This window comes from Centruroides sculpturatus, unplaced genomic scaffold (assembly GCF_000671375.1).
Source record: "Centruroides sculpturatus isolate CEXI.00-Female unplaced genomic scaffold, Cexi_2.0 scaffold26, whole genome shotgun sequence".
Classification (NCBI taxonomy): Eukaryota; Metazoa; Arthropoda; class Arachnida; order Scorpiones; family Buthidae; genus Centruroides; species Centruroides sculpturatus.
This window is the reverse complement of record NW_019384653.1, coordinates 1042745-1067114: the sequence shown is the minus strand read 5'-3', so window position 1 is coordinate 1067114 and position 24370 is coordinate 1042745. Positions and strand designations below refer to the sequence as shown.

The window sequence follows — 24370 nt, the reverse complement described above, 5'->3', positions numbered from 1 at the left end:
AATTGTTTTTTTACCAATCTAAAATATATGACAGAAAAACACAAAAAAAATGCTGTATTAAAGTGAAATATATAATAAATACAATTTATAAACCTTTCAAATATTAATGCTCATTTCCATAAGAATTTAATACAATTTAACTAAAAATATAACAAAAAATAATAATATTTATCATCTGAGAATAAACAATTCAACATTCAAAACTACTTTTTTAGTTGTTATTGAAACACAATGAACAAATTGAGCAAAACTTCCTTGACAACAACTAAATCACTGAAATGCATTTTGCAAAGTAATGACTAGACTGATTTCACAAAATTTTACACATTAATAATAGTAATAAAATGGCATGTTGTGCCACAAAAACAATGACAAGCCACTGACATATTTATGAAGCCTGTACATTTTGCATAAACTTATGCTTTTTAATCAAATATTCAACTACATTTTGGGTATTTTTATTGTCTGGAAATGTTCACATAAATTTCCTGCTGTTTATTTTGTTTACTTTTTGTTCTATCTATGGATTAGATGCTTATGTTTATATCTTGGACTTGAGTGTATAAAATCTTAAAATTCAGCAAGATAGTAGCAATATGACATAACTAGTACTGGTAAAATACCAGTATTAGCTATGTCAAAAAAAGAAAAATTATAATATATAATTTTTACAATAATGTCTGTTTTTGAATATTTATAACAAAATAATATTTTATATATATGCACATTTGTATAAAATTATACACACCGATGCATTGCTTCTTCAACTCTTGGACCACTTACTGTACTGCTGACAACATCATCAAGTTGCATTGCTACATCTGCTCCAATAGTATTTTGTATCTCTATTGATTTCTCTGGAGAAAGCAGCATTTTTTCATCAGTATAAGGATTAGTAAATTCTACTCCTTCTTCTGTTATTTTAGATAACTTTAATAAAGAAACCATTTGAAAACCTCCACTGTCCTGTGTAAAAATGTAAAAGTGTAAAAATCATTTTCATCAGTGAATATTTTAAATTCTCCAAAGAATTTATCATTAGTAAAATATAATAAACAAAGATTAAAAATTTTTTTAAAGTTTTGATTTGAATAATTAAATTACAATTTTAAATTATTAATCAAAATAATTTTTAAAATTGCTACTTTATTATAAAAATATTTAATGCATTACTTATGAATAAAATTATATGAAACAATAATTTTAAAAAATTAATATTTTAAAAGCTATAAATTATTTGAGACTTAATACTCTTAAAAGTTAGAATTAGTATTTTTTCATAAATTACTTTAACAAATAAAAATAAATTTAAAAAAATAACTGCCTAGAATTATACATGTGTGTGTTTAGATTCTAAAAACTATTTTTAAAATTTCTCTTCATCTAGATACATAATCTTAGAACCTCATAATAATTCCTTTATTATATTTCCAATTATATTCTTATTATTATACAATTCCTTTTATTATATTTCTTTGTCAGTCAGAAAGCATTCTACATTATAATTGTAGAATACTATCTGACTGAAGAGGAGTACTTAAGTACTTGAAATGCATTTTATGGCACAATAAAATTTTATTGCATCATGTGTTAATTAATCGTTAGTTAAAAGAAACAAGTTTATTTTTTCAAAATCATTATTGACATGATGATGATGATCATCATCATGTCAATAATGATTTTGAAATGTGGCAACACAATACATGATGATGATAATCATCATCATCATCATGTATTATATTTCCACATTAAGTTTCTATAACAGGGGGGAAATGTATGTTATAAACCATCAAATAAGTAATTATAAGACAGTACAGATTTTATAACACATACCATTAGTAATACATTTATAAAATTATATTTTACTTATAGTATGTGAGTTCCACCAGCTCTCTTGTTAAACAAATCACCCACCAACCACTATTATGTATTGCAAAACCCTATGTAAGAGAAAATAAAAACAAGTACAGTGAAACCTCATTTAGTGAACATCTTACTTAAATGAACAATCAGAAAATTCCTCTTGAAAATGCCATAATTAGTTGTTAATTGAATCTCATATAAGTGAATATTAATATTACAATTTTCCTCAGGAGGTCTTGTGTGCACTTTTAAGTGACCAGTTTTAATTCTCTTAATTGTTCTCCAGACAATAAGTGCCTGGTTAATTTCTTGTTGTCAAATTTAACTTCTGGAAGCAAAGTAAAGTGAACAAAACTAACAAGAATGCAGAATTTTCTAAAAGTCCTGAAACAGAGAGAAAAAGCAGTTTGTTACACTGTCAGCAGTCAACTTGTTATTTGTACTTATGGATAAAGTGTTATTTACCATATATAAAACAGATCAAGGAGAATTATAATTTCCTTATGATTTACAAGAAAAAATCCTATCTTCCTCTTGCTAGCACTGTGACTCTTTGAGGTTCTATGCTGCAGACACAATCTTTCTCCAGCTCTTTCTGTCTGAAACAATGATTCTCCAGTCAAACATTCTTAATAGTTTTAGTTTTCTGTTTTGACTAACCATCATTTTTCAAGTTGTCCTTGAGATCAAATGCTTTCCATTGTTTGGATATAGACAAATTATAGTAGCCAGTCTGTGTGCATTCATTCAACATAATTCAGCAATCTAATTTGACTGACTTTAAAAAAATTCCTGTTCTATACACTCCCCTCCAAATAAGCATGAAAGTGAAAAATCAGACACAAAATAGAAACTACAGCAGTAATTTTTCAAATTTTACATTAATACAGAATAGTAATAAGCAGAATAGGATTCTGCTTTATTTTGTATGCTAATACAAGTAGTGAGTTTTGAATGTAAATATGACATTAAAAAAAAAAATAACAAAAAAATGGACAAAAGGAGAAGTCATATTTGTGAATGAGAAATGTTTGTTAATAAGTAATATGACCTTCTCTTACACTAATGCTGACTGCACAATGATGATTCATGCCAGTTATCGGATGATCAACGAGGTCAGAAGGAAGTAATCGCTACTGTTCTATGAGAGCAAGTTGGAGCTCTTGGATATTATTTGGAGGAGTTTGGTGGTAAGCTACAGCTCTCCTGAGTGCATCTCATATATGTACTCTTTAGGGTTCAGAATTAGTGAATACACTGGCCATTGTAGTCACTGGATTCCCTCTGCCATTAGGTAACTGCCATACTTTATAAGCTCTATGTGGCAGTGCGTTATTGTCCATAAGAACAAATTCAGAACCAATTGCACAAGGTTAAACATACTGGTCAAAGATTTCATCCTGATATCTTTGACCCATCACAGTACCACTGCAGAAGACATGGAGATCAGTACATCCACCTACAGTTAGTAAATTGGTAAAAACCAATTAACATCATTCAATGGCATTCTTCTGGTAGTGGTGTCCCTGTATGGGCCAGAATAGGCCCATACAAGGACACTACTACCAGAAGAATGCCACTCAATGATGTTAATTGGTTGATACTATGTATCAGTCTCTCTCCAAACAAAAGTTTATTTAATAGAAACCTCACTAATATAAAATTCCAATTTTTAAGTCCATTCATCTTTGTATTAATGAGTTTGACTGTGTATATTTGTCAATTAACAAGTTTATAATTGTTACTAAATAAAACATATTTATTAAAATTGCATTATATATGTTTATTTGGTTATTAAAATATGTATTTGAACTAAACAAAAATTATAAAGTTTCGTGTTTAGATAAAAAAAATTGAAGTTTTTAACTTAATAAATTTTGTACACAACATATAAAGATTATTATTCTGTACAGACAAAATAATAAATTTTAATAATATTTAAGGTGATTTACACATTAAAGGCACTTAATATAATAAATAAATATACAATGTATCGTCTTTTATTCCAAATATATCTATTATGTATCTATTAATGTAAGTATTATACTAAAATTTATCTTTGTAAGTTCTCAGTCAATATGATCAATGAAATTTTTATTGTTTATTTAACCATTATTATAATAAATTTTCAGTAAACATGTTTTATAAATATAATGCAATTTTAGATGTTATTTTTTTAGCAGTATCTATCATGTCTTTTAAAAAATAATTACAGTAAAATATCAGAAATCTGGAGTGATTGGGCCATATCCCATTTGGATTTTCAAATATATAGGTAAATTAGCATTTTAAGTACTGTAATTCAAGTTTAGGTGTTCTAAGTTCTAGTTAGTATTTCACAAGGAATGTAGGAATGCTTACAAAGATTCAGAAAAAAATATAGTTTACAAAATCACTACATTTAAACAAAAAAACCACACTAATTATAATTTCAAAATTAAAAAACTACACATTCTAAATCAGCATTTCTCGAAGTGGGCAATAATGCCCCCTTATGGGCGATGAGTAAATCTAGGGGGTGCTGAAGACAGGGTATTGAACGGTGACCAAAGGCAAAATTGGGGTCACTGAAAGCTGTTCCCTTTCCTCTGTTAAACTGATAAGAGGAAACATTGAGTTTAATGGTTTCCAGATGTTGAGAACAATATACAGTAAGGGCACAAAGTGTGAGATTCATAGAAAAGTTTTCCTAAGAATATTTCCAATCCTTTCTCACACAAGAGAAAATGGGTTAGGGGGTGTTGGGTATAACTTTATGGAACAAAGGGGCAGTGGATCGAAAAAGTTTGGGAATCACTGTTCTAAATGAATGTTCGAACAAGCAATGCAAGGACAAAAGAACATCAACAACAAAATCACCAGTGAAAGAATTAATATCCATTTATGAATGGTGTATACAGATTTTTGACACCTCACTGTATTCTTTTATATATTCTCTAAAGCAGGGATGGCCAACACATAGACCGCGGTCAACCGCAAAGGTTTTGAAAGTAGCCCGCAAAGCTAAAGTTAAACAATTTTCTTTCACTTAAATTAATGTTTAAAAATCTTAATTCGATAATTTATTCTTACAATAATAGACTGTCTGTGCAATGTACCCATACTGTTTGTATTTATCCTGATGAACAATGCAAATGAATGTTAATGCATGTGCATATAAATGGCAATCGCAAAAGTGGCACAAAATCATGTGTCAGACAGTAACGTCACAGCCCCTGGCTTCAATCCACTTGTTACTCCTTGTTTGTGCACTTGTATTTACTTTCAATTTTAGTTTTTTTTTATTTATTCATACAACGAACAGAAGCAGGTATGTTAATTTATTAATTATTGTTTTAAATGTTATTAATATTTAACCCTATTATTTTAGAATGAATAAACCAAGTACAGGCCGGAAAAAAATAAAAACTTATCATTATCACAGTGAATGGGAAGAAGATTATTTCTTTACTATGATGAAAGATAAATGTGTGTGTTTTATTTGCAATGCAACAGCAACTTTGCCTAAGAAAGCAAATGTTGAAAGACATTTTCTAACAGTTCATAAAAACTTTGAAGAAGNTACAGGCCGGGGAAAAAAAAACTTATCATTATCACAGTGAATGGGAAGGAGATTATTTCTTTACTATGATGAAAGATAAATGTGTGTGTTTTATTTGCAATGCAACAGTAGCTTTGCCTAAGAAAGCAAACGTTGAAAGACATTTTCTAACAGTTCATAAAAACTATAAAGAAGATTATCTACGTGGTACTGCATTAAGAAAGGCCAAAATGCAACAACTGAAGGCACAATTAACTGCGCAACAAAATAGCTTTTTTAAATACAACACAAACTCAAAGACTGCTACAATTGCCTCATTCAAAGTTGCTGATACTTTAATTAAACATAATAAATCGTTTCAAGATGGGGAAGTATGGAAAGAGGCTTTTATTAAAGCTGGAGAAGTATTGTTTCAAGATTTTAAAAATAAATCGGAAATAATGGCATCCATCGAAAATATGTTGTTATTGTGAAATACTGTTATGCGTAGAACAGAAGGAATTAGCCAAAATCTTGAAGATATTTTACATGAAAACATTAATAAATGCATTGTATTATCACTACAGTTTGACAAATCTATGGACTATATTGGCACTGCACAATTATGTGTTTTTATTCGAATGGTTTTTGATGGATAATATATCAGCCACAGAAGAATTATTAACTATTATTCCAATGCATGAATGCACAAGAGGTCAGGATATCTTTGATTTGTTTAAAAATTATGTTGCATGTACAAATTTTCCAATTTGCAAGTTGGTATCAATAACCACTGATGGGGCTCTGGCAATGATCAGTAATAAAAGTGGTTTCATTGCTCTGTGTAAAAATGATGACAACATTCCAAATTTTATGGATTATAATTGTATTATACATGTTCAAGTGCTATGTTCAAAAGTATTGAAATTCGATCATGTTACAGATGTTGCATTTAAAATAGTAATTTCAATAAGATCTAAAAGTTTGTCACGTCGTCAGTTTCGCGCTTTGCTGAAAGAATGCGGTGATGAACACAGTGAACTGTTACTACATAGTGACGTAAGACGGTTAAGTCGTGCTACATTTTTAACGAGATTTAGAGAACTTCTGCCACAAATATGCTCATATTTACAAACTAAAGGTGATTCATATCCACAATTAAATGATCAAAAATGGCTTCTGATCTTGCTTTTTTCTGCGATGTTACTAAAAATTACACCAATTAAATCTGCAACTACAGGATAAATGTAAAACAATAATAGATATGATAAGCATTTTGAAGTCATTTAAAGAGAAACTAAATATGCTTGCAATGCAATTAAAACGTTGTGATTTCAAGCATTATCAAAATCTGGCTGATGAGTCTAAAAATAAAAAGAATCTTACTTACAACAAATATGCCGATATTATTGCACTGCTTTTAAAAGAATTTGAAAGAAGATTTCTAACATTAAGTGAACTTGAAGATATTGCCATTTTTTGTATTGCCCATTTAACGACAACATCGATGTTGAAAGTGTAGCTCAAAAACTAAACAACTTTCTCGGTACTACAAATTTAGCAGGCTTGGAAGAAGAAGAAATAAATATTAAATGTGACATAAATCTTAAGTCACTGGTTTCACATTGTAATTTTTGAAAACTGATAAACAAAGATAAATATCCAAATATTTGGACAATTGTTGCACATTTCAATGCCTTCTTTGGATCAACATATTTTTGTGAATCCGCATTTTCATTTATGAATGTGATCAAAACAAAAAATCGATCACAATTAACAGATCAACATTTGGAATCATGTTTGAGAATTGCCTTAAGTTCATATGAGCCAAATTTTGAAAAACTTGCTGCACTTATGCAATGTCAGATTTCATCCAATTAAACATTTTTATTCATTTGCTTATTCACAGCATATTTGTTTTAAGTTAATAAGTATTTCATCTCAAAAAATAAAAAAATTATAATTAACATTTTTTTCTTTATTTGCTAAAATTTTTTGTGTGTATTTATTTCTTAACATTGTATTTTTTTAATTTAATAAATATTATTGTGCTTCATAAAATAAAAAAAATATAATTATTTGTTTTCTTTATTTGCCATAATATTTTTTTAGTTGAAATTCTTGTTAATTATTTATTATAATATGTATGAAAAATTTGAAAAATCCTAAAATTGTTTTCCCTATTCATAGTTGCCCACAGACTATATTTTACCAAAAAAGTAGCCCCTAAAAGATAAAAGTTTGGCCACACCTGCTCTAAAGTCTATTAAATATATTTTTTTAAAATTCGTAATTCATTTTTATTAAAGGTTAACTTATAAATAAATAATAATATTTTCTCACTGTTAACAATGCCTTTTTCCATCCCATAAAATTATGAAGTCCACCAGCTTTTTCTAAAATTTCTTGACCCTATTAAAAATATTTTAAAACATTAAACATAAATAAATTTAATGAAATTTTTTCTTATAGTCAATAATATTAAACATAAATTTAAAGAAAAGTTCTAAATATAAACTAATTAATATATATATATATAACTCTTGCTATAAATTTTAATATGATAAATGTTTGATGAAATTATCATATATGACTAGTAAATAATTATTAATATAATTTTACATAAAAAAATATAACTAAAAATATAGCTAATATAAAAAATAAATACTAAATTTTACATAATGGGTCTTGTTTATAATAGATTTTAGAAACAAGCATTTAAAATCCTTCATTGTAAATATCCCTTATTTAGTTCATATCTAATTCCTTCAAAAATAATATCAGAAAATAAAGTGTACAAGAAGTTTTAGATGTAATCACAAAAGCTTTATTCAGAGAGATACAGAAACTAGTTACTGAATGAGTAAAAATACCTAGAGTAATGGACTTTTTCTCTAACAATTGTTTTATTGATGAATAAAAATAAGGAAAAATTCTACATTAAAAATATTTTTGTTTCTGAAATTTTTTCTTTCCTGAAGCAGAAGTTTTGTTTTTTGTGTTTTTTTGTCATAACATAAGAATTATTAATACTAGATTATACTAAAAAATATGTATACTATAAAAATTGAGCAAATGAAAGCATTTAATCTAAATGTAATACATTTAGAAATATACAAATACAGTAGATCCCCCTATAAGACGGTAGATACGTTCCGTTCTTTATGAATCAATTTTGTAGGAATCATAGTTTACGGACTACGGCTGTTTGAAAGGTTTTCTTTCATAAAATTAATCGATTCTAGACTAATTCGACTCAACATTTCCAAAATACGTATATTTTTTTGAAAATAATCCGTATAAACTACGTTATAAACAAAAAATTGTAGGATTGCTTACCGAGTGTGTACCGTTCGACTACGCCCGTTGCTAAAGCTTGGTTTCGTCGCGGAACAGCGCATCAAATTGCGGCCGCGATTTCTGATATTATTTTTCTGCGAAAACTTCGTTGACCTTTGGAGACATCATTAATATAAATAATTTTTATGGCCGTTAAATAAGAAATGTTTCTTTCACAAGAAATGTATAAAATTACAGTACTAAACAGACGATAGGTCGCCTAACTCGCCGTAGCGTGACGCTAGACGGCGAAAAATATATATTTAATTATAATAAAGTTACAATAAATTAAGTTAATATATAATTATATATACAGTACCTAATTTATATATAATTAATATATAATTATATGTACAGTACCTAATTTATATATAATTAATATATAATTATATGTACAGTACCTAATTTATATATAATTTATATAATACTGTCCAGACGATAGAAATCTCTCCGTAGCGTGGCGCTACGGACGGCGGGTAAGTAGTTCGGCTGCCCGATGACGTTTTACGTATTATAGGAGTTATTTTTACCGTTGTTTACGGATAATGCCACAATTTTTATAGGAATCATAACTATAGGAAACGCTTTTATAGGGGGATCTACTGTACTATAAATAAAAGAAAAAAAGTTATATACAGTATGTTTGAAAAGAACTGACAAATTATGAAAAATACAGTGGGTGATCGGTTAGCAAACATAATCCGTTCCAAGACTTTGTTTGCTATCTTTATTGTTCATTAACCGATTATCGATTTACCATAGGTTTGTATGGGAATTTGATTAATTCATTCTGGAGACCCCAAAAAATAAAAAATATATACTTTCTTACTATGTTTATTTATATGTAATAATAAAAATACATATATACACAGTCTTGCATTTTTATTAGTTATGTTTTTTTGTTTGTGGGGGTTAAAAAAATCTGTCTAATGTCGATTGTTTTTCTCTCTTCTTCAGGATTTTCCGGAAGTAATTAATAGCATTGTAATTGTAGAGATCCCTAAGCCTATTAACCTCAACGTGCTTTGTATGCCATTCTAAGACCGTTGATCTGACATCCCCCACTCCTTCAAAAGATCTTTAATTAATAGCAGATATCGGTGTTAATTCTCTTTTTCAGAATAAAACATATCTCGCCAAGTTTCTTGGTGTTCTTCATTCAAGAGTTCTTGGTATTCTTCTGTCGTCAGATCCGTTTCAGGTTCCATTATGAGCTCTTCAATGTTCTTTATTTCTCAGATGTAATTTTTGTTACTCCTTTAGCTGCTTGAGTCTTCTTGACTATACTGCATCTTTCTTAGATAAGATTAAACTGTGCCCTACTGTAATTTGTTCAAGTCATACTGACCAGCAACATCAGACACCATCTGCCCACTCTCTACCTTTGCTATTATACTCTCACCTTTCAAAAATAAAAACCGACACAAAACTTAATGAGTATCCACCCGACAGTCTCGCGAATACTATAAAAGAATTGTTTCTGTCAGAAAAACAAAAGGCTGGAATTACAAGAGAGTATTTCAAAGTTCAAGGAATACTATCTGATCAATACATATCGGGTTGAGCGTCGATGTTGACGTCTCTCACACTTCAAAAAGCTTCAAATCGTTACCTGAAGACAAAGGAAAAATCAATCAGTATTTGCTATTTCCATCACTTCTTTTATGTTTGTTCAGTGAAGTGTTCATTATCTGAACATGTGTTCATTGTCCGATCATAAAAATCTTTCACTAAAGTGTTCAATATCCAATTTGTTCGTTAACCAATCACCCACTGTATTATGTATTTAAGAAAAACAGACAAACACATGTAGTTTTCAGTAATCATAGCAAAACTTAAGTTTTATACAACATTATAGTATATTGTGTTGCAGCAGATAGATAACCAATGGATGAGTGAGATTGAAACACCCAGTTTAAGTTTGCATAATAAAAAATAAATACTAAATTTTACATAATGGGTCTTGTTTATAATAGATTTTAGAAACAAGCATTTAAAATCCTTCATTGTAAATATCCCTTATTTAGTTCATATCTAATTCCTTCAAAAATAATATCAGAAAATAAAGTGTACAAGAAGTTTTAGATGTAATCACAAAAGCTTTATTCAGAGAGATACAGAAACTAGTTACTGAATGAATAAAAATACCTAGAGTAATGGACTTTTTCTCTAACAATTGTTTTATTGATGAATAAAAATAAGGAAAAATTCTACATTAAAAATATTTTTGTTTCTGAAATTTTTTCTTTCCTGAAGCAGAAGTTTTGTTTTTTGTGTTTTTTTGTCATAACATAAGAATTATTAATACTAGATTATACTAAAAAATATGTATACTATAAAAATTGAGCAAATGAAAGCATTTAATCTAAATGTAATACATTTAGAAATATACAAATACAGTAGATCCCCCTATAAGACGGTAGATACGTTCCGTTCTTTATGAATCAATTTTGTAGGAATCATAGTTTACGGACTACGGCTGNACCCACTGTATTATGTATTTAAGAAAAACAGACAAACACATGTAGTTTTCAGTAATCATAGCAAAACTTAAGTTTTATACAACATTATAGTATATTGTGTTGCAGCAGATAGATAACCAATGGATGAGTGAGATTGAAACACCCAGTTTAAGTTTGCATAGCTTTTCAATATTATGAGTAACATGTAATGCACATATCGAAATTTATTAATGAGAAATCCTTTTGAGTTTGCTCGCTAACTAGGGCAAACCATGTAGTTTATCTACTTTCTTAAATAAATATGAATTTACGTAATCTGTCAATTCTTTTTCAAAAATCCTCTACAATTATGCAGCATGTTTATAGGATCTCTATTGATTGATATTCAACAAAACAGTCATACAATAATGTTAAGACAATATTTAAATAGACTTTGAAGAACGATATACTATTAATTAACAAATACATTGACGTTTAACATTCAAAAACATAGAAGCCGAGAAAGGCCATAATGGATAAGAATAGTTGTCTGAATAACATAAAAACAATATTCTAATGATTCTAATACAGTAGACCCCCCCTATAAAATGGATTCATATAATTCGGATTTGTATATAATAGCGAAAAAATTGCAATCATATTCATATAAACACACTAAACAAGACTTCTATATAATGGTAAAACATCATCGCCAACTCTTGTCGCGACAGGATTGGTCGAATCTAGACCAATAGTGGATATTGCACAAACCGTTGAATTTAAACGAGCAGCGGATCTACTAAAAACCATTTATTATTTAACATCCATAAAAATTATATTCATATTAATGATGTCTCCAAATTTCAGCAAATTTTTCGCAGAAAAATAATTTATCAGGAAACACACGTGTCCCCATTTGATGCGCCACGACGAAAACAAGCTTAAACAATGGCGTCATCAAACAGTGCACACTCGGTAAGTAATCCTACAATTTTTTGTTTATAGCATAGTTTATATGGATTATTCCCAAAAAATTATATGTGTTTTGGAAATGTTGAGTCAAATTAGTCTATAATTGATTAATTTTATGGATGAAAACCTTTCAAACAGCCGTAGTCCATAAACTGCACGCATGCCAGGCTGTGATTGGCTCGTGTATTTAAGGACTCATAGAACATCAATTTCATAAAGAATGGAACATATCTACCGTGTTATAGGGGGGTTGACTGTAACTATATTCAACTCAAAACTGGAAAAGATGACTCCATTGGTATAAAGGAAAAAAGAAACTAGAACAGGTTAAAGGAGTCAGGATATTTATTCAGATTAAGCGCAGCTTTTCGGGATTTTTAATTCCCTCTTCAGAACGACAACATTTGATATTCTGATAATTCAAATAGACGAATATTCTACTTATCAAACTGTCAATGTTGTTGATCCGAAAATGGGATTAAAAATTCTGAAAAGTGCTTAATCTAAATAAATATCATGACTCTTAACATATTCAAGTTTCTTTCTTTCCTATATTCAACTTTATTATTTTTCATTAAAGATAAATTAAACCATATTGATATTACTATCAATGATTATGTATTCATTTTAAAAAATTGCAATCAATAATTTTAATAACTATTTATATTTGCGATTATTTCCTTTCATCAAATTCTTCCATATATTTTTCTGAATATAAAACTGTAAAGTAGATTTTATTAATAAATAATGACCAAATCTAAATTTCACAATAAACAATATTTTCAGACTTTTGAAGGTTGTCATCATACAAATAATACCAAAGAACTGGAGTCATTCATTCAATGGAAATGAAAATGGAAATAATCTTCTACACAGATTTGATGTTACTGTTTATGTCATACATTCTTTCAAAGCTCAAATTATCTGACATAAGCAAAAAATGTTAAGTAACAAAAAACATTTTTGTGAAATAAATTCATTCTAAAATATTATTTTACAATCAGTTTATTTTATCAGTTATGTAGTTATTCTGTTCATAAACTTTTTATCATCTTTATAGAAAAATATTTGGCATTTTAATTGAGAAACATTAAATAACTTACATTGGAAAAGAAAATCCCATTTAAAATTATTATTATTTGTTAACTTCAATTGTAAAGTTAACAAATAATAAAAATTTGGAAAAATTAATTATACAGTTCAATAATTTTTAAACTAACTTAAATTAATTTCCTTAAAATTACATTTGATACATATGTTCATACAATAATTTCATTTATTATATTTATCATCTTTACATTCTCAAATTATTGATACTAAGAATAAACTTAAGAATGAAGTGTGTTCTTGGAAAATAAATAATTACAAATAAAAATTATTCTATCAACATTACAATATTATAAAATAAAAATTTATGATTTTTTTAAAATTAATAATCTACTAGACAGTAATATGTGTCTACAATGTATTTATTAATTTTGATATTGTACAGATGTTTCACATTTTTTTGAAGCAATTACATAATTTTACATAACCTATTGTGATTATTGTATTGTCAATTAAATTAAAGAAAAGTAATCATATTCATTGGAGATATATAAATAGAAAATAAAAATAAGTGATAATTTCTTTTTATAAAATATAATAAATGTGTAAAATTAAAAATTAAATTGTAAAGAGACTAAATTTCTATTAATATTTATTTATTCAGAACAGGTTATAAGCATAAAGTTTCAAATTATAAATAAATTAGAATTTCTTCACAATTAACAATAATTTTAAGAATAAAATTAGCAGAATTTTTTCAGAAGAGACATGTAAAATTAAAAACAATAATCATATTTCATTTTATTAATTCATCAAGCGTAAAATGATCGACAATTTAATTTGATAATGTAATTTAAAAATTTATCATTATCGAATAATTTTCAATCTGGTATCAATAATTTGAATAACATTATATTTTTATATTACTTTATTCACAGAAATAAATTATTGAAGAAAGGCCTTAAGAATCACAAAGTAAAATATAACCAAAACTGGTTTATATAGTTTTTTCATTTATTTTTTTATTTTTGCTTAGATTTTAGGCCTAACACTATTTTGTAGTTAATAAAAAAATAGTGTAAATATGTTTTTAGGATTTTACATGCACTAACAAGTGAAAAAAAGCTGTTTTGCTATAAGGAAATATTTGCTTTATAGCAGTGATTGGAGTATAATCTGCCATGTTAGCAAGATGTGCCTGAAATGAGAATTTGTACTTATTAAAGAAAACATCAAATTACTTACAATTTAAAATCATCCCTATCTTATAGATTAATTATATTTTCAAATCAATAGTAATGTGAAAAATATTACTTTTTCATAATAAATTTACATAAGTATTTAAAAGAAGCATCTGAAAAATAAATACTTTTTATAAAACAAAATGTAACTACTTAATTTTATTTCTATAGTTTTACTGAGAAATTGTATAATAATATCACCGATAAGTGAATCTGATAACCAACCTTATTTCATAATATGTAAATACAGAAACTGCTATCCAATAAACTGAAAACTTGACGAGAGTTATCGGTTAAAAAATAAATAAAAGAATAAAAGAAGTAACTTATATTGTTTGAACTTACATTTTTGATTTGTATCGAATTTGTACGCGCTTTAAATTTGAAAATTGCAGACCTTTTTACAAAATATTTCAATTTCTATTTATTGCATATATAGTATTTGTGTACAAAATATTTTTTATTTAACATAACAATATACAGTATCTAAAAATAGCAAACAGTTACTTTGTAGCATCTATATTTTGACTAAGTAATGTATACAGGGTGTATCAGAATAACGTTTTAAAAATTTGGGGGACTGTAGAGGATAAAATTTTGAACGTTTTGATATAAGGAACCTATAGCCAGAAATTTGAACTAAAGTGTCTACGGCGGTAGGAAGCGATCGACCGCCCTTCACTCTGGTAGCCACCCTTCCGTCCGTCGACGTCGCATTATTGCTGCGGACGGAAGTCCGTAAACACGCAACTACGGCGGTCTAACCGAGCCCGCGTACGGGACATTCCGTACTTAGTACTCGTCGTCCTTCGAGTCGCCCCTCGCATCCGCCGGCACCGTGCCGTAAACACGCAGCTAGTCAACGCGAGTCGAAGTCGGCGGTCGTCACATCGAACGTTTACTCTAAAGTAGTGCAGCCACCGATTCGACGTACAGTTCGATCGTACTCTACCGTTTTGTCAATAAAACTCGTCATAAATACCGTATTCTGCCGTTTCATTCAACATACCGACCGCACAGAACGTGCAAAGTGCTATAGAAACTTTATATCACATTTCGAGCCGTAGGTTCCTCATATCAAAACGTTCAAAATTTCATCCTCTACAATCTCTCAAATTTTTAAAACATCATTCCGATGCACCCTGTATATATCAATAAACATTTTAATTATTTTATTCATTTTTGTCTTCAGGAACAAGTTATTCCTTTATTAACTATACCAAAATTTCTTTTTTCATAGATTATAAAGTTGGGTTTTTAATAAAATTACTAACAGGCATAGAACAGAATTCTGTTCATTGATAAATTCGAGGGGAAATTAAAACTGAAAAATAATTTTAAAATTTTACGTTTTACCATTTTTGTAAAAATTCGAATCTTCGTTTTAAGTTCTATAACTCAATATTGTAATAACAAAGCACCGTACTTTAAAAATGTATTAAAGACATTGAGAAACTTACAGGTCTAGTACCAAGGTGATAAGTATTGCCTAAAATTAGATTGCATCCAAGTCTTTCTATTTGTTCGGGAAGCAAACCTTTCAGAGTTCCCTGAGTTCCCACAGGCATAAAAACTGGAGTTTCTACGACAGCGTGAGGCAAAGATAATATCGAAGTTCTAGCTTTAGTCGTCGAACACGTGGCTAAAATTTTAAACGATAAAGCGTGTTTCTGACCGGAGGCCGCCATGATAATTACGTCACTCGACGTAACGTAAGCAAAAACTTTTAATAAAATTACGCTACGAAATAAAGTTAACTTTTTAAATTATTATTTCTATCGTTGCCTTTATAATTATTATAAAATTTAAAATGATTGAAAGCAATTAGTTTTTTTAATAGAAACATTAAAAGTCGTCACTATAAATTTGAAATAAATGTAAACGTGTTTCGTATTCATTTATGCAAAATAATTTATAAATTATACCGAAAAGCGAAATTGTAATGTCATGATTTTTCTTTCGTGAATATATTTACGGTTTAAGAGAATTAAAGCGCACAGATTACAATTTAATCTTTGGTATTTCATTATATTTTACATATTTTATGTAATGGGATCAAAGAAAACGAATCGTTCGAGTCGCGCGCTAATTGCCGCTTGTTTAGCACACTTAGGTTCAGGAGTTGTTCAATCCGTCACCTCTTTCCTATTGTTTAAGTTTAATGGCATTCTGATTATAGCCGGATGGGATGCTGTGTCTGCCGTTGGGGTGAGTAGAAATTTAAAAAAAAACAAAATTTCCATTTTCCTAAAAGATATTTCTGTAATTTTCCAATTAATTCGTATTCTTAATTACGAAATATGTAAATTAGTAAACATTCTCATGATTTAGGGCTTTTTATAACTTTTTTTTACGCGTTTAATGTGAAATTTCCTCTCAGAACTTCACATTCGGAGGGGTTCTTTTCATAAAACGGAAGCAAGCACGCCAGGAAACGAACTCGGAAGAAACAAAAGAAACTCCTGGGAATCCCGAAGTAAGTCTTTCTCCTCCTCTTCCCTTTTTTTCCTTCCTCTCAATTATCTTCCATAATAAACTTCCTCTAGAGTTTATCTAAAAATTTCCTCATTTTCGAGTTGAATAAACTAATATATAAAATACATTCAATTTTGTAACGTTTCGCGATTACGAAACACTAAGATAAAATGTGTAACGATAACTTAAAACGAATTTCCCAATTTTGTAATAACCACATCGGTGACTCGTCGATAATTACTTTCTCGAAACACAAAATTACAAATTGATGAACTAATCTAGTGTTTAGAAATGTCTACTTAAATATGTTTTAATAAATAAAAAAATTCTATCGAAGATTTATCTGTTCTTAAAGATAGTTCAAAATGTCTTTTTATAATTAGGGAAACTCCAAGAAAATTTTGCTGGGTTCTTGCGTATTAAACATATTATCACTGATCTTGCTGTCCTTTTTTGATGGAGTTACTTGGGATTTTAGGATTTCAAAAGAGAAGTCTTCTACGGCAGCTTCGACGAGACAACCGGAAAAAATTACTTCATACGGTATAAATTTATTAATATTTCTTCCAAATATGTGATTTTTTTACTTTAATTTTATAAATTTTTCAGCTTACGTCGCTTCTTTGATCATACCGGCGATATTGATATTAATATGTCTTCTTACAATCTGTCTTTTCAAGTTATATTCCAACAAAAACAATTCTATGGCAGAAATTTCTGTAAGTGTGAACTCGTACATTACGTCGATTAATTCAAAACTTATTCGGCAATTCCATTGTTTCGTACGAAGTACATTAGCCTAATAAAATTCGATTTAATGTGGTTTTAAGATGGAAGAGCTAAGTTCGGTTACCATCAGACCCGAATGCTCCTCGGGAAGAGAGAAGAGAACGCCTTTTGTGGTGGTGACCCCTTTCGTACGTGCCGAGCAAAAACCTAATCGCGGTATTTGGCAATATACCAGAAACTCCAGCCATCCGGAATTAACTATAATCCCCGAAAATAAACAAGAAATTGAATCTCCGATTAACAGGTTAGATAAAATTTAAAATGCCTGGCGTACATATTAATAGATGCTTTAAATATTCATGGTATCGTTAACAGGGAGACTTCAAAATATGTTCGAGAAGTTTTTCATTGTCCGCAGATGCACGATAAGGATTCGCTCATTAATTTAAGTCCTTTGGAGTTAATGGCTCGACACCAGAGAATGCGAGACACGTTAAGGTGAAGACATTAACGATTTATGAGTTTATAATGGATTTATATTTTTAAAAATATTAAATTTATTCTCTGTAGGAAATAGAAAAACATTGTAGAAGAAATCTCGGCTAGAAATTTTTGGGTGTGTTTATATCGAAGATTAGTTTAAATAACAACTTTGCAGTGTGTAATTAATACTTGTTGACGAGACAAATTAATATTTAAAAAAAATGGAGAGAGGATGTCCCGAGGAGGAAGCGCTGTTTTGTTTCTAGCTGGGTTTAACGATGACGTGGCGACATTAACTGGTTTTTCGTTTCAACATCGGCGCCTCTGCTATATAACAGCGCGATTCTAAGCTTTGGTAGAGACGGTCAGGTAAGGATAATTTACAATTACATAATCATTAATTCCTGTATGTATTACTAGAGGGCGGTGGCGCGATTCTCGAGTCCTACTTTTTAGTCGGTTACTTATCCACTTCTAGTGATTCTAAAGTTAACATTTCTAAGGACAGAATGTCGGAAAACAACGCGAAAGGACTTACAGTTCCACGAGAGGAAGCGGAGAACTCATTTCGAGTGGCACCTTCCAGACGTGATAGGATCCTGATTTCTAAGGAGAGTAGCAAAGAAAAGGAAAAGCTTCAGGAAAAGAAATCCTCGGGAAACCAAGTACTCGAAACTATTAAAAATATTTAAATCTGTACATTCAACTTCATTTGTAGGCCTACTCGTAAAACAATAATAAATTGTTTTGGGTTTGTGTGATTGTAAGACGATGGCTTAAATCTACGATTCGGTCGGTAATTTGAAAAGGAAAAGTGTTGGTAGTTAAAACAGTATTTGGTCGAGCACTTCGGTGATGCGGAGTTCCTCTGTTTAAAGTAATTTCGAGCCTGCGGGCTTCTTTCCCCTGTGAATATAATTCCATGTGTGTTAGTGGGACAGCGATGTTTCTGCTTGGTTGCTTGATTCTATCGGCGCTTCCAAATTTTCCCACAGATCACTTTTCCATACTCCAATGATATCGAAATTTTCCTATAATTTCACAAAATAGCCATCATTTTTTATCGCCCGGGATTTAATGATCGGCATACAATAATTTCTTTCTGTCTTTTTAATTTTAATACAGTGTGCGAGATCGATTATTTGACAATTTCCGCGCTAGATGGCAGCATTTACCGAAGCTGGGACACGAGGTCTATTTTCCCACAGTAGCTGTTTCGACGAAATTTTCTCACAATCATCCTGGTCTAGGTCAGATAAATGGATGTAATAAGGTTATAGGGAGACTCCTATGTTAAACTATTCGTCGAGCGGACTACGCTTCGTGATTTCTTTTTAAAACTAGCTCTCGCATCACTGCCATTTTTAAATTAATACAAGAATTTAACACTGGAATGTCTCTTTTATAAGAATCTATTGAAGGTTTCTCTATGGGATGATAAAAAAACTAGGCCACAATAGAGACAACCCTCGGGAATTTTCAACAGAACGAGTTTTTTTATTTTTTTTAAGAACCTCTCAATCCCGGAACTCGTCTGGTAGACTGTTCTCTCGTCAATAATCCTGTCGTCATCCCCTTCGCGCCAATAGGGTTTACTGCTGGTTCTCTCTCCCAACAGCGTGACTACAAATTTAAAATTACATACGAATGGCTCCTGAGATACAATAAAAATTTTCGTACCTTACACCGAAGTAGATAATCGCACTAGGACTCGTCCTTTCGGTGTTCCCCCCTCAAACAGGCTTTAAAAATTAAATAAACACACTATTTCTGTACATAATATTTATTACATTTAAACGTATCACATTCATCCAAAAAAAAATCGTGAGATATTCAATGCTAGCTAATAAGTTACACAAATTCTGTGCGTACAAAAAATAATAAAAAAAATGTAGTAGACGATGTTAAGTCGGGTTGCTGTACAGTCACACACAATCGAGATTGACAAAATTAATACTGCTGTTTTGGGACATGGCACTGACAAGGAATAATTTAGAATATCGTACCTACTTCGTGTTAACTAGAATCCTTTGCAGATTCCTATCTCTCTGTGTTAGAAATGAGAAAAAGAGCTATGTCCTGATGTCCACCGTAAGCGGCGATATGCAAAGCACTCCATCCATCTCGGTTAGCCAGTCTGACATCCGCTCCAAATTTCACTAACAGTTTCACCAATTCTAGATTACCATCCAAGCAGCTGTGATGTAACGGCGTTTGACCTTCGTGGTCGTACGAATTCACATTAAAACCTTTTTTAGTCTGCAGTATCCTTTGTAATTCACTGGTGTCCCCTTGTCTCAGGGCCTTCTGAAATACATCGTGGTACGAGTTGTTTTCCACCTCGGCCGTACTCATTTCCAAGTCCTTAGGTTTTTAAACAGAATGCACTCGCCACCAAACTCGTAACTAACATGTGAATAACAATCCGCTGGGTTTTGTAGCTGGATTGCTACCACGTCATCTATGTCGGACTGGAATAGGAAGATTGGACCAATAGGAGAGCGCGTCGCTGGAATTCCATCGAAGCACCTCCTACAGGAAAGATGACAATGTACCGAGGTAGTGTTTAGAATTCGTGGGAAAAAAATACTGCTAGCTATCTTGTGGCTTTGTATTCCCTCCACTTGTTCCCACGTTTGGACTGTAAACAGAAATCTATCGTTTGCCACGTATAAGTTTGTTTGCTGCCATTATTGTCGCCCCACGTGAGAAAATATAGGCGTATTTTTTCCTCTTTTATTTATTTATTTTTATTTTTTTAATCGTTCGCCCACACTAAACGCCCGTCGTATCCGCCATACCTAAGCCACATTTTAGTAATATATAGAGTTTTCGGCACCTGCTAATTTAGAAACACAATACAGGATCACATACCATCACGGACGCTTCTGAAAATGATGGGTCGAGCAGGTGCTTTGTTTCGTGGCAAAGAACCTCCCCGGGCTATATACCTAACACAAGTTTTATAACATTAGACCCTAGTAGATTGACACAAGTCTGTAATTAGGACTAGACTACGGTCGATGGAGAATCTTATAAAAATTCCAACTGCGAATAATTTAGCTAAATTATTAAACCGTCTCACCTCGAACTTCTGGTAAATGGGTATCAAAGAGGAGCCGTCTTACGATATACAAGGTTGTTTTTCCCCCCTTCTCTCTCGTGCCTTGAGGTAAGACAGGGTCAATAATTCTTAACAATTGGCCGGCCGCAAAACAATCGTAACTACGCCCGCAGTTCTAAAATAAGGAGAAAATGTAACATCTGCTCTCGATTTGTGAAAGTACGTCGGACGATCCCCCCGTTAAAATCCCCCTTTTTTAAATTATTAGATATGTGAAAATTGTTTTAAAACTTAATAGCGCGTTTATTTCTCTGGAAAAAAATCGAATAGTTTCGAATTACAAGAAAATAAAAAAAGAAAATGGCGGCGTTAGTAAGACGTCGCCGCGTTCGTAGCCCGCTAGCTACTGTTCTGCCAATCATAGATGAAAATCATGTAGTCACGAGATTCATGTAGTCACGTGAAATGTCTAATGATACGTTTTAACTGACATTTTTTATTGTTTATTATTACGGATTTTTCGTCTTCTAACAGAGTTTTAAATGCATTTTTTTTTTAATTTTGTTTTTTCCAATTTTTTCCCGAAATTTTTTCGAATTGTCTGAGAAACGTTTGGGTATCGAGGTTCTCATGCGACTTGCCAATATTCGTTAGATGTCGAGATAGTAGCGGATTGGTCACGTGAAGGGGTGGCCGTGACACGTGACTAACACGCGCTAGTCTATGAGAATAACCGTTGGAACACTCTGAGAACGTTCTCTTTCTCACCAGGAAATTTCGTCTGGGATATTTAAACCGAAATGTAGAAAAAAACGGAGAATAAAAATCTCCCGAGTGTTACGTAAGCTGCTCATTCCGTAGTAGATTTTTCCATTAATAAGGTCACTAACGACGTCACTTTCATTCACACGATGAGGGAAACGGAGATAGTGTTTCTAGATGAACCCGCGCGCTTCGATATAATAACTTATATTAATTTACCCGGCGATAAATATAGCCCGGAAAATTTATAAATAAAATGAAAGCTACACTCGTCTAGTCTTTATTACGGTTATTTATATATTTTTAGAGCATAAAATACTCTCTCTACGTGTGGTGAAGATCGATATCTTCGGACGCGCGCCTACGAAAAACGGATAACTGCCACGCCTAATCTTTTGATATTTCAATCATAAATGCCAAGAAAAAATATTGTTTATAGACTCGGGTTTAAAATAATATATCGTCGACGGTATACAAATTCTATTTTAATTCTCGGACCCCGTGTTTTGATACCGTTTCTTAGCCATAAAAATAGAAATACGAGAAAAATATAGATGTTAATTCGTAGTTTTTTAATAGTTAAATCAATTAAAATGATTTTTTATGTAAATAAAGTCAATGCCAACGAATGCGATGGAGAAAGCATTGAGCCGATTTTTTAAAATCGCATCTAAATAAATGTAAAATTTTACTCCTTAATCCTTCGAAATTTAGTTCATACGAGAATTTATTTTTGTAATCTTCTCAATTTTTATCAAGAAAAATGGTTAAGAAAGAAAATAAAATACAAAGGAGAAAAACCAGGACAGACGAATATTAAATCGACTATATACACTAAACTAGGAGGAAAAAAATGTAAAAGAGGATTAGAAGAGGAAACTAAAAGAAAAGTGACGGAAAGGATTATTTTTCTGATATAAATGACCGGGAAAAAGCTGTGAAGAAACCAATTATTACGATTACATCTATCGTAAAAATAATGGTCATTTTTTAAACATAAAACAAAGCGCTATAAAATCAAAAACTGCCGCAAGAACCCACCAGATGATGTAAATAATTCGCATACATTAAGAAAATTTAAGAGAGTAACTCGAAGTACTGTATACAATATTTCGGAGCTTTTTAAAATAGTTTTAAATATTAATTTCTACTATAAGTCTAAACGAAAGCGGATACAAATTCTCAAAGATTTTTTCTTCTACGCGGTCGAGTAAATTAAAAATCTACGTGAGGACGTATGGAAATAAAGATTTTTCCCATCCGAAAGAGGCAAAATCATAGGTTGCTTCCATCTGACAAAAGAAGTAAAGAAATAAAATATAGATCTATAGAAAAGGGCATTAAACTAACCTTGACTACATAAAAATTGGTTACGGAGCAGTAGCCTCGAAGACTTACAAGCTCTGATCGAGTTTAAGATGGCTTTATATAAACTTGCACAATTTTTTCCATTAGCCAACCTTACATGGAAGAAGTTGTTGTATATGTAATTTGAATCTGGTCTACGAGTCCAACTAAGGATTAAGTATCCCTGGGAAATCCAACCGACCGCTTTTTTTTCCTCTCCGTCTACTTAACCTTAATCATTCGATAAAATTCGGATCTGATTAATGATGTGGAGGAGCCACGAAACTTTAGTTACAAAGGATTTCTTTATACCTTTTTTTAGGGTAGCTTTGAGGAAAATTTTAGTCAAAAAAGGTCACAGCTTCGGTACTATAATTCTTATCGAGGCCTCTCTATGGCTACCATGGCTGATAGGAAGTAAAGGAATGCGCCATTTTATGATTAATAAATACAAAATAGGAATTTAATGATTTAAAATTAATTTAAAACATTAAATAAAATCAACTCGATCTAAATCGTTAAACTTAAATATTTTATTAATTACCGCTTCGGCCATCGACCACGCTTCTTATTAAAGTATGAACACGAGTCGAATTACCGAGACAATTGTAGAAATTATAAAGTGTTTTTAGAAATGAAATAATGCATTTTCTAAGTGGATATTTTCGCATTCCACACACCTTAACTTAATCAGTGAGCTGCACTTGGCTGCCAAGAATATTTGGTTTATCTCTACAGTATTTGGTTTAACTTATCTAAGCTTCTTGAACACGTCTCAACTCGGTAAATGCCAAATTTCGCGATAAATAAGGTGATAATTCGGCATTAGCGAAGGAAGGCAAAATCAATATTTAAAAATCCTGGGAAGAATTGAAATTGTTTTCCCGAGAGGAAAGTAAAAGCTAATCCCATCAAAGATTAAATAATAGCCTAAATACGTAAATCCTGTGTTGAATGACCTCCTTACATATCTCCGCTCTTAATGATGCTCTACTACTATAATTTCGCTTTGTAGTAAATGTTGCGAGAAATTATAGTGGAAAAAATAAAATAAAAATGCTTCGTGCATCTTCACTAATAAACAATT

The 24370-nt window shown here is 30.6% G+C and overlaps 3 protein-coding genes across 8 annotated transcripts in view; 1 reads left to right on the top strand and 2 right to left on the bottom strand.

The window, feature by feature from the left end:
- The window catches only part of LOC111626352 (queuine tRNA-ribosyltransferase catalytic subunit 1-like), a 39119-nt gene extending 23004 nt beyond the window's left edge, over positions 1 to 16115 (bottom strand). For both annotated transcript variants that reach the window (XM_023369699.1, XM_023369700.1), the window contains exons 1-3: positions 15884 to 16115; positions 7727 to 7795; positions 749 to 966 (exon numbers count right to left, since the gene is read on the bottom strand). In XM_023369699.1, coding sequence (XP_023225467.1) covers positions 749 to 966; positions 7727 to 7795; positions 15884 to 16111 — 515 coding nt within the window. In that variant the 5' untranslated portion in view covers positions 16112 to 16115. The remainder of the gene's footprint in view (positions 1 to 748; positions 967 to 7726; positions 7796 to 15883) is intronic.
- A 254-nt stretch (positions 16116 to 16369) lies between these two features.
- LOC111626348 overlaps positions 16370 to 24370 on the top strand; it is a 62111-nt gene continuing 54110 nt past the window's right edge. For 2 of the 5 annotated variants that reach the window (XM_023369696.1, XM_023369695.1), the window contains exons 1-7: positions 16370 to 16631; positions 16804 to 16899; positions 17282 to 17441; positions 17508 to 17617; positions 17729 to 17931; positions 18003 to 18125; positions 18198 to 18479. In XM_023369696.1, coding sequence (XP_023225464.1) covers positions 16473 to 16631; positions 16804 to 16899; positions 17282 to 17441; positions 17508 to 17617; positions 17729 to 17931; positions 18003 to 18125; positions 18198 to 18204 — 858 coding nt within the window. In that variant the 5' untranslated portion in view covers positions 16370 to 16472 and the 3' untranslated portion in view covers positions 18205 to 18479. Of the gene's footprint in view, positions 16632 to 16803; positions 16900 to 17281; positions 17442 to 17507; positions 17618 to 17728; positions 17932 to 18002; positions 18126 to 18197; positions 18480 to 18588; positions 18870 to 24370 lie in introns of those variants that run through there. The other 3 variants (XM_023369693.1, XM_023369694.1, XM_023369692.1) reach the window with 3 other exon arrangements.
- Positions 19878 to 20597, bottom strand: LOC111626350 (notch-regulated ankyrin repeat-containing protein-like). Its single transcript, XM_023369698.1, has one exon. The coding sequence runs from the start codon at positions 20463 to 20465 to the stop codon at positions 20151 to 20153; it is 315 nt and encodes a 104-aa protein (XP_023225466.1). The 5' UTR covers positions 20466 to 20597; the 3' UTR covers positions 19878 to 20150.

Bases quoted from the DNA above. Each gene is read 5' to 3' on its own strand.
- LOC111626350 (XM_023369698.1), bottom strand. From the start codon at position 20,465: ATGAGTACGGCCGAGGTGGAAAACAACTCGTACCACGATGTATTTCAG.